Here is an 11614-nt window from a genome sequence, read left to right as displayed (position 1 = left end):
ACAACATAAAATACTCTATAGTATCAACATTAAGTGAGACAGGAGTGTTTGCTGCAAAGGAAGAGGGGGTTTTGTTAAAACCTCTTTTTCAGGCTAGTTCACTGTCCTTTGAGCAGCAGAAGGAGATGTTATTGTTGCAGCTGAGTCATGACAAAATGAGGTATGAGATGGAGTTTGAAAAGGAAATTGCAGTGGAGCGGATGAGGCAGGAGACTGAGGGAGCCAAACTGGATATGGAAGGACAACGTCTTTCTATGGTCAGAGATGGTGCGGTGTTGGGTGACTGGCACGGTGAACAGGTGCCCAGGTCTCCTCATCGGTTCGATGCCAACAACTTGCGCTTGTTACCGCAATTTAATGAAAGTGATCCTGACACTTTTTTTTTGCTTTTTGAACGTGTAGCTAGGGCTAGAGATTGGCCTGATGCGGACTGCGCTCTGATGCTTCAGTGTGTTCTCACAGGGAGAGCGCAGTCAGCATATTCCTCCTTATGTCTTGAGGATAGCTCTAGCTATAGTAAAATAAAATCGGCGGTGCTTAGAGCATATGAACTGGTGCCAGAGGCCTATCGACAGCGTTTTAGGTCCTTTGAGCAAAAACAAGATCAAACATATGTGGAGATGGCGAGGGATTTGTCTGTTCATTTTAAGCGTTGCTTAACTGCTCTTGACGTCACTACTTTTGACGATTTGTGTGAGCTCATGACTTTGGAACAGTTCAAAAATATTCTTCCAGACAAGATTGCTACTTACATAACAAAACACAGGGTCACTTCTGCGGCTGAAGCTGCTGTGGCAGCTGATGAGTTTGTGTTGCTTCATAAGAGCAGGTTCGGAGGGCGCTCGCGGCCCTGGCTGTTTTTGACGGAAGTAGAAAGGTTGGTTCATTTGGGATGGAGCCAAGGAACTTGGGTTTGGTCAAATCTGAGGGGGATAATAATGATATTTGCCACTACTGTCGCGAAAAAGGCCATTGGAAGGCAGACTGTCCTGCGCTTAGAGAAAAATCTAAGGGAGGAAGATATTTTGTTGGGCCTGTTGCGTTGGCTGCTCCTGTGGAAAGCAGCGGTGTTGCCGATGTGCTTACATCCCACTTAGGTGGATCTGAGGTTTTGGTATCTTATGCTCCATTTATACGAGACAGCTTGGTGTCATTGGTAGGTAGTAATGTCATAGTTCCAATCAAAATCTTGCGAGACACAGGGGCTTTTGACTCCTATATTGTTGACTCTGTTTTGCCTCTGTCTTATGAAAGTGACACTGGTGACACCCTTCTGAGTAGGGGACTGGGATTAAAAGTTCTTCCTATTCCTGTTCATAGGATGTATATTGACTGTGGTCTTGTTAAGGGTGAGGTGGCTGTTGGTGTACGTCCAGATTTGCCAATGGAGCGGATACAGTTCATCCTGGGCAACGGTTTGGCAGGTAGCAGAGTCTGGACTGATGTTCCCCCTGTGCTTTTAGTGACTGGCGGTCCGATTGAGTCAAGGTCTGAGGAGAGCTCTACAGTGTTGGCAGACGTCACGCCCTCTGGTGTGATCACTCGTGCTATGGACAAAAACATGTTTAGAAAACAGAAGACCAAGCATTGTCCCACTAGTCAAAGTGGTCGTGGCGGCGGTGGCGTTGATGGTGGTCGTGGTGGCGGCAGCGTTGATGGTGGTCGTGGCGGCGGCAACAGGGGTCGAGGAAGAGGCAAGGAAATGTCCTGCCATCGGTGTGGAGACCAAGGACACATGGCTCGTGACTGTGGGCATGCCAACGACCGGAAGTGCTATTCCTGCGGTGGGCTTGGTCACATCCAGAGACGTTGCAGTAGGGTGAAATGTTACAGGTGTGGCGACATTGGCCACGTGGCGGTGCATTGCAGTAAAGCCAGTGAAACTAACTGCTACAACTGAGGAAGCATGGGCCGTGACGGTAATGTATTGTCTGTCATACAGTTTAATAAATCGTTCTCGTCTGCCCATCCTTTTAAAGTGTGCTTCTCAGGTTGCTTACCTGTGTTGCTAAAGATGTGGCTGGGTGTGGGAGAAGCGGCTGGCAGTGTGAGGGTTGTATGTTGCAATTGTTGGTTTTGTTGGAAGTGGGGTGCCGTATGTCTGGTATTTTTGTTGTTCATTACTGGTGTTTTTTTTGTTTTGTCAGGGTTGGTGTGCCGGTGGTCCTGGGGACACCGACTTTAAGGGGGGGGGTTGTGACGACCCCTGCCTTATTATCTCTGGGGTGTGTATGTTCCTTTAAGGTTTTCCCTTTGGTCAATCAGCTGGGATTGAGGACACCTGGCGGCTGGAGCTAGCCGGATAAAGGACCGGGCCGGATCTCGCTCTCTCTCTGGCAGGAGGACGCAGCGCGAAGAGCAGTCACGACCAGCTGACCTTTTGTTTCGCCTGTTTGTGTCCTTCAGCAGCAGCCAAATAAACTCTTTTTTTCTATTCACGCCCTTGTTTCTGTCACGCGTTTGTTGTGGCTGAGAGCCAAGACATATTCCCCACTGTAAAATGATTACACAGTGATATCTGCATTACTGATCCACTAAAAAAACATCAGTTTATCCTTGTTAATTACACAATATTGATTGGTTTAAATTGTGTACAATGCTTTTGTGTTTTTAACCTTCGATTAAGAGAAACAAATAGTTTTTTTAACACTACAGTTTCCCAAGACACAACACTACCCAGAATCTCCAGCTATCGTTTGGGACTACAACATCCGCCTTGCTTTACAAACCCCGTGATTAGTCATCAAGCCCTGTGATTGGTTGTTGGAGTGGCAGTGCAACAAGGTTACGCTGAGCGTCACAGCTCTATGAAATGGAATGGAACCACGGCAGACTTTCCAAAACTGGAATTGGACAGCCCATACATCCATGGTCCAGCCCCCCCCCCCAGAACTACACCTGCTGGCTATTGTATTTCCCACAATTAGAAGTTGCCAGTATTAAACTGTGTACACCCTGGAGGTTTAGGGGATACGAAACACAGTGGTGTTATCACATTTAAAACATATAATTAATAAATGGGTGAATTAATATAGCCACATGACAGCTAAGGTCAGAAGAGCTTTATTTAACAGCTGGTCTTATGTCTGTGACCCCTCCTGTTGTTCATTGATAAGCCTGAAACATGCACTTGTTAAGGTTCAGATGCACATTTAGCAATTATGGCAGCCATCGATCATCATAAGATAAGATATACTTTATTGATCCCAAGTTGGGAAATGTTTTTGTCACAGCAGCATGTATTACTTTGTTCTACTCCACTGCGATTCAGAGGTTAACCTGGTATTTTTACTCCACTACATTTATTTTAGTTACTTTGCACATTCTGATTAATGATGTGAAATATAAACAACCCTTAAATCAGCCTTTAGTTACACCTGAGTCAAATTCAGGGAAGGTGATTGTCAAGTGCCAAAATAAACTATGCAATATATTGGACGTTAAGTACTTTGTCAGACTTCATATTTATCTGTGGATAACCCCACTTTTTTTTTCTTATTCAAAAGAAGAACTTAACCTAAAGTATTCTTTAATGTTTAAATAAAGCCTTATTAGTTTGTCTGTTTTGCACATCCTCCTGTTAATATCTTTGGACGTCCTGCACTCAACTCTTCAATTTTGTATGTAGGCTACTCTTAATATTTAAATGTTTTCATCAAATAAAACGTATTCAACAACAAAATTCAATAACGTGCTTTAACCACCAGGCGGCGCGGGTTAAAAAACCAGTGGTGTAGTTAATAAAACATAATATCAAACATAATATGAGAAAACCTTTGAGTTTCAACAGTCACATTAAAACAGTTACTAAATCAGCCTACTATCACCTAAAGAACATATCTAGGATTAAAAGACTAATGTCACCGCAGGATCTGGAAAAACTTGTCCATTATTTTATCTTCAGTAGACTGGACTACTGCAATGGTGTCTTCACAGGTCTCACTAAAAAATATATTAGAAAGCTGCAGCTGATTCAGAACGCTGCTGCTCGAGTCCTCACTAACACTAAGAAAGTGGATCACATCACTCCAGTTCTGAAGTCTTTACACTGGCTTCCTGTGTGTCAAAGAATAGATTTCTAAATACTGCTGGTTTATAAAGCACTGAATGGTTTAGGCCCAAAATACATTTCTAATCTCCTGCTAAATGATGAAGCATCCAGATCTCTCAGGTCTTCAGGGACTGGTCAGCTTTCTGTCCCCAGAGTCAGAACTAAACATGGTAAAGCAGCGTTCAGTTATTATGCTCCAAATATCTGGAACAAACTCCCAGAAACCTGCAGGTCCGCTGCAACTCTGACTACTTTTAAATCCAGGCTGAAGACTTTTCTTTTTGTCACTGCTTTTAATTTTAATTGAAACTGAGCCGTTGTGTTCATCAGGAAAGTGGAACTTCTGTGTGAACTATTCATATCTTAAACTGCACTGTAACTTTTTATTCATGTATCTTTTCTTTTAATGTTTCTTTTATTATCTTTTACTATTTTTAAATGCCTTTGTCTGAATGTCTTTCATTTTTGTAAAGCACCTTGAATTGCCTTGTGTTGAAAGGTGCTATATAAATCAACTTGCCTTGCCTAACACTCGGAATTAAGTATTATTTAATTTAAAAAAAATGTTTTTCCGATTTCATATTGGATAAACACCATATCCCGACATGCATTGTGGCAATGTTTTAGCCTATCAAAACCTCTGAAAAAAGAAATGTGTCTCTCAGAATTGAAAGAGAAAAACCTATGGGAAAAACACAAAAGCATTGTACACAATTTAAACCAATACATGTCGTATAATTAACATGGATAAACTGATGTTTTTTAGTGGATGAGTACTGCAGATATCACTGTTAAATCATTTGATCATTGGTTTTATTATGAAAACCTTGAGACCAGAAATACTGTTTTCAACCCGGAACTTTACATGGAGGCTGCCGCATACCTCAAATCATCTTCGTAATATCTATCAAACTATAGATCCTACATATCGACTGGACGTGGATTCTAAAAGTACAATATACACTTCTCGCTAGAAATCTAATCAAAAAGCGTTTTAATGGCCAAACTATCCTACAATTTAGGATTTTACAGAGAGGAATAAACGACCATCTGAAACGTTTGCATTCTACGGGAGCACTAGAGGGCGAAAACTTTAAAACGTAATTATAGGATAATGGTCGTAATAATTTGGCCTGAACAATCGGTCTATTTAGTCGTATGAGTTGGAGGACTTGTTGTTCCAAACGTCCTAACGTTATCAGCATTGGGTTTTTCTAACTCTCAAACACAGAGTTGATACTGTCTATTAATCCGTAATGTTTCAGTAAAAGCATTGGTTACGGTGTTATACTAATGTCATATACTATTGTAGGACATATCAGCTCCCTTCATTCCTACAAGGTCTTAACCTACTTACCACATTCAAATACCTTGAACCACTTGCAAGAAGTTTTAGTTTTGGTTATGTGGTTTACTGGTTTTGAGTTCTTCTAAATCATCTTTAAATGTAATGTAATTTCTCTAAACGCCTGCTGCTTCCACTCCTCTCTCCTCGTTTCGACTCCTCTGCTTGCATCTCTTGTGGGCGGGACTAAGACACAAGGATAGGAGTCGAGGAGGGGATTAGAGAAATGAGAAACCTTCACAGACTGGAGTTTAACAGACTGTTTCAGCCAATCATTTTCTGTCTGATGGAGACTTCATACTGACTTCAACATGTTCCACATATAACAACATATTCAAGGTGGTTTTCAATAACATATCCGTATTTATTTATTTCTCCAAGTTATGTTTTGTGTGCACTGAGGAGTCTCAAACAGGCGTTTGTTTAATCATTTTAAGATTGGCTTTAATCAATTTTTGCAAATTAATCCTTCATATATGATAAATGAGGTGTAACATTTTATTTATGGTATTATTTTCACATGTTTTTCTCCATTCTTCCTTCTGCCAACGGTGTCGCAGTTTCTCATCTCACCCGTCTCTGTGCGTACGCATGGGTCAGAGTGCACGTGGAGGACCGCACATTTTCCCGTCAAGTTTGTTTTTTTATAAATCGCAAAGATTGCTTAGAAATTGGTGTATGCCATCTTTTGAGCGTACGCCAAGTTTAGAAATGAAAAAACTCACTGAACTAACAGCCAGGAAAGAGCAAGAAAACGACGTCACTTTACGTACACTCTAAAAACGAATTCAGGCGACCTTTCACCTCCACTTAATTAAATGCATAGTTGCAAGATAAAAATGTGAGTTAATTGATTTAGATAAACATTTTAACTTGCAAACATTAATTTATAAGTTGTGTTGACGTAATAATGTTGGTAATTACATCAACTTAATATTGTGTGTAATTTGAACTCTGATTTCTGCGTTAATAGACTTAAAACTAAATTCAAGTTGTAGTAAGTAATGCAATTTGCTTGATAACTTAATTGTTCTACACCTTGAGTTAAGGATTTCAAGTCCACTCTTACTTAAGATGCCTGGACAAGTTCCCACAGTTAAGACAAATAGAAATATACAAAGGACATTTTAAGGTGAGTGTCATCTGTTGTCATTCAAATACAGTAGATAGCCTTGTAGTTGCACTGTATAGGCAAATTGCTGTTTGACCAAAACTAGCAGCCTTTGAACTGTGAATAGTTCTGTGAGAGGATACAAAGTAGTAGAGGCTACTGTGAGCGTAAAACTACTTTGGTTTCTATAGTGATATCGCTTTTTATTCAAAATGAATCTCGGTGAAGCAGATCAAGGACATGCTTCTTGAGGTAGGATCCTTATTTAGAGTTGTCATTGAAATGCAAGTTGTTGGCAGTCACCCATTCAGAATATATTCATTTAGGTCATTTCTCTTTTTTTCCTTTTTCAGAAATAGCACAATACAATTGAAGTACGCAGAGAACTATAGCCATCCGCTGCCTTGTTGTGTACCTTGGAGAAAAGGAAGAGGACCTTTCAAAGGAGGACAAAAGCACTGCTCTCTGTCAGTTACATTTTGAAGCATATTGCACTTTTGGCCACACCCCAATCAATAATATATTAGCAACGTTCAGCATGGATAGGTGTTGACAGCAATGGCATGGGAAAAGGATTGAGAAGGTACACTAAAACTTGCATGGTTGTGATTGACAAAATCTGTCCACGTGCATTTAAACACTAGGCAAAGTACTCAAAACCACCTCTGTGTGTCTTCAGGACCACGTTGCCATGATGACACACACATGCAGACTCAATAGGTGAAAACAACACCAGCATTGCTTTAGCAGCTGGTAATAATGGCTCTAAATTAGCTAAGAGTGACAGTTTAAAGAGCCTGTGACACGAGTTTCCCCCATCATCCAAACCCATCAATTTGAGTAAATATTGTCCCCTTGAAAACCGTTAGTGAACTGATTTTGGATATTTGTACTTTGATAACCATTAATCTGCCCTTCAATGTTGACCATTTTCTGGATCTTCTCGGGGATTCTTCAAGTCCCGCAAAATGATGTGTGACGTCATTGCGGGCACAGCGCTCCAGCTGCACCGTTCAGGATCCCAGCATCTGCATGTAAACGCACGATGGCGCACACAGCAGCAAGCTCAGACAACGATGACAGTTTAATTTTGAACGTCTCTGAGAGCTCATATGAGGCTGAAGGATCGCTTTATGTTGTATCTGTTAGAAGTTTAGGAATTAGGTACGTCAATATGGGCGATCATACGGTCATGTAGCCAGTGGTGGACTGGGACTAAAAATCATCCCGGGACTCTCGACTGGCCCACTTCGGTACCGCTAGTAAATTGTCAACGGGGGGAGTGGGGGATGTGCTAGTGACTTATCCGACCGGCCCACTTCGGTACCGGCCCATCGGGATTCGTCCCGATGGCCAGTCCGCCACTGCACCCAGCCCACGTAAACTGTCAACGGGGGGAGCCTCGCTGCAGGGAAACGGTGGACCTAGTGTCCCGATCGGAGTGGGAATAATAATGATAATCAGTTTATTTTATCCATTAATTTCCCCAACATTGTTGTAAAAAAAACACACGTTTAATCCACGTTGGTGTACAACTACAAAAAGCATCGGTTTGTTTTTTCATCAGGAAATGCAGGTTCATTTAATGAGGCGAAGCCTGCGAGCTAGTTCAGGCAGTCAACTCGAGCACTTATGCTGCATTCATACATAACGCCCCCCTTGCCACTCTACAACCAACCAAACAGAGTCTCCTTAATACGCCGCTCTATTTAACCTGCCAGATCTCTCTCCATGCATTGCTTGCTGCTGCTATTGCTGCAGCTACCTCGCTGCTGCTTGCTTGCTGCCACTGCTGTGTTCACTTGCTATTGCTGCGTTCATGTTCCTGCTGCTGTGTTTCATGTTGCTGCTGCTTGCCTGCCGGTGCTGTCCTTGCAAATGTCTATTGCAATCTCCGACTCTGGAACCGAATCATCATACGCAAGAAGCCGTAAGAAATGCCTCATTCCCGAAACACAGGCTAGCTCAGAGCATGGTTCAGACGCCGCTGGAACGAGCCACAGCTCCCGCACGACACACATTCAGGTGTCCCTTCCGTACTCATCTGGAGTAGCTTTTAATATCCTTTGGGCCAGAGGAAGTCCCGAGTTCTACGCCAGCTCCGGTAACAACCCCTTTCTTGTGTGTCAGCTAAGAGTCTCTCGGTCGGCGGGTAATTAAACACCAAAAAAGGCAAGAGCAAGCTGACCCCGGCATTCCCAAAGTACCTGCCATCCTGTCCTACCTTCTCGAAGTAAAATCAGCGCTTGAAGCCTTTAATTGCACGATATATTCCCGTGAACAAACTCTATTTCCTCTGCCTGCATGTAAACAAATGTTTCTACTTCCGCGTTCAACCACTTGTGCCACTGACGTCACACTCCCGAGGATTCTGGGAATTGGAGTCCCAGATCCAGCCACGAGTTCTAGCTTCCTGCCCCTGCAGCAGCAATTCCTTAGGAATCACATCTTGGCAGGTATATAATACTATTCTGCATAGCAATGTTTTATTATGGAAATATTTGGCCTGCAGTAAGTCATATTTGAGGCAATTATACAGAAGTTGTATGTGTATAAGTATTTATACTACTATAAATCAATGAAATAAAAAAATGGAAATAAATTAATAATTTCCATCACGTGAATATGAAGGGAAGCTCGATACATTTTTGACCATCATTTTAGACTTCAATCTCTCCTACAGTGTCTTTTCTATGAATACCATGAATCATTCTCTGCCAAGCGGCCATGTACATTTAATCACCTACCAAAGAAGAGTTTTTCCTTACAGGAATTAAGCTCTACCTGCAATATTCTGCCCCTCGCTGGGTGTGCCTCAGGAGGCCACATGCTGCAAATCGTTTCCAAGCTCTTTCTAATCACAGATGTTCGTCAAATGACCTTATCACAGGCTTAAATCAAGGTGTCTTAGCAGGTTATGCTGGCTCCCAGGGACCCATGTCTGTTGAAACCTGCACTCAAGACTGAAGTTTGCACTGAAGGAGCCAGGAGTATTACACGTGCTGCTATTTAAACGTTTAAAAACACGACAGGCCCCTAGCCTAGTGCTAGGAGGAATTATTCTAGCAACGTTTCTTGAACCGTTAGTTCCTCACGATTATTCTGTTAAGAGTATTAATAACTACTAAAGATTTTCCCGTTTCTTTGCTCTGTAGATGACATGGCAGGGAAAGCAGACATCCCATATGCCTTCTGTGGCATATATATTTTAAGGTTACAATCAAATGTGCATTTGGTTTCCATAGTAGCCCACGTTTCTTTGACACCTCATCAGAAGCAGTATGCTGGATTCTCTGCAACACCTGTAAGCACCCCTTGGTGTCCATATTTTAACCATTTCCTAGTTAACTTTCCCAGATAAAACTTTTCAACAGCTAGGCCTACCTATTTCAGAACTGGAAGCCCTTCCACACGTCTAGAATTATCGGTATTATTCTCGATATTGTGCTGATGCAAGCTTTACTGCCACCAGACAAGCTGTCCCGCATCAGAACAGCCATAATTACAATTCATGTTATTTATTTAGCGCCTTTCCAAATGTTCAAAGTGCTCTACGTTATACTACATATTAGACTTGTAATACATTCAATACTGATTACTGCCTTCAATTATGGTCTCCCACTGGTAGTCTCTCTAAAAGATGTTTTATATTTATAAGGAACAAGCGCTAGCCTTTCTGTCCAAACCTTAAGGCACCATAGTCTTAGGTCACGTTCACACCTGCTTGGTTAGTACTATTGAATCGGTCCCTGTAGCGTTAACCCCTTGATGCGGTTCGTTGGATTGGTGTGGAAGCAGTCCGATACCTCTGCTCCGCTAAAAGAGGTGGTCTCGGGTCGCTCGCTAGTAAACTCCAGAGAGGTTCATTGCTGGTGTGACGCAGTCCGCATCAAAACATGGGAAACAACTATTTGTGCGTCATCGCTTGTTTTGCTATCTATGCTGTGTGCAACATCCAGTAACCTATAGGGTCATGCATTCATTCTGGTGACTGCTTACCTCACTGGTCCCCTGTGTACAGAGAAAAGGCAGTGATACAATCTCATCAGAGCCACCTGTCATCGGTGAAACCTCCTCACTGCATAACGTCGCATTTTGTGTTATAATGTTTTTAATGCACGTTGTCTGATTTATAATCCTATGCGCTGGCCGCAGAGTTTGTTGATGCACTCTCCAGATTAACAGCAGTATGAAAATAACCTGCCAATGCTCCATGATGCAGGCTACTGTAGAAATGTATCCGCTTAATGTCCCGCCAATTGTTGAAAAAGCATCTCTGTACAATGACTTTAGTTTACAGTTCATAGTCTATTTGAAGTTGCCTGGGTGAACGCAAACCCAACCTTCTGCAAATGAAACGATGTAATACACTTGCGTCTGGTGTAAAGATGCGGACTATTCGGCATGAATGCAATCTTAGAGATGGTTATTGCTCAGATCTTTGGTCCTTAGCCCCTCTGCGACGAGTGGAAGGTTATGTTCATTATTTTATAATGACCTTGCGGTGTCCTCAGATCCTCTCTAGTTACTTACAGATGCTGCGCCTTCTGCTGGTTCGGGGGATTTCACAATGAGTGGTTTGCCCCACCAGCTTGCCATGCCCTTCGTTCAACCAAATGACTCTGGATCTACACGTCAAGCCCCTCAAGGATTTCCCATATTCTGCCTCCAACCAAGAGCATGATTCAAAGCATACAATTCAGCTTGGTACTTTATCTTCTTCTGTCCCAACCTCCTCTGTGTACTTATGCAATAGATATAATAGTTGTTCATGCATTATATATAATTGTATTTTCATTCGAATCCTGCAATCTTCAAGTGCTAAGTATTAAGCCACGCTAGAGTTCATTCATTTGCTCCTCAAGGGCCTTAAGAAGGCACGTCCTCCACGCAATGATAAAGACTGCCTCTTAACTTTGCACCCGTGCAAAGGTTAATGTATAAGTTCAGGCAAAGGGGTTTCACTATACATTGATAAACGTCAGAGGCAGTTGTTACAGCTTTCTATTGGTTTCTCAGGTGGTGAATATACACAGACTTCCCACCTTTTAATCCTCAGCATAATCTCACCCTTACTGAATTAACTTTGGAGATCAAATATACACAG

At 42.2% G+C, this 11614-nt stretch overlaps 1 protein-coding gene across 1 annotated transcript; it reads left to right on the top strand.

The window, feature by feature from the left end:
- Nucleotides 1–641: 641 nt before the first annotated feature.
- Nucleotides 642–2351, top strand: LOC117561967. The gene has a single exon (XM_034239706.1). The coding sequence runs from the start codon at nt 893–895 to the stop codon at nt 1898–1900; it is 1008 nt and encodes a 335-aa protein (XP_034095597.1). The 5' UTR covers nt 642–892; the 3' UTR covers nt 1901–2351.
- Nucleotides 2352–11614: the final 9263 nt, after the last annotated feature.

The sequence above is a fragment of the Gymnodraco acuticeps genome, unplaced genomic scaffold, assembly GCF_902827175.1.
Source record: "Gymnodraco acuticeps unplaced genomic scaffold, fGymAcu1.1, whole genome shotgun sequence".
NCBI classification, from domain to species: Eukaryota; Metazoa; Chordata; class Actinopteri; order Perciformes; family Bathydraconidae; genus Gymnodraco; species Gymnodraco acuticeps.
The sequence above is the reverse complement of the archived record's forward strand: the minus strand, read 5'-3'. Positions and strand labels throughout refer to the sequence as shown.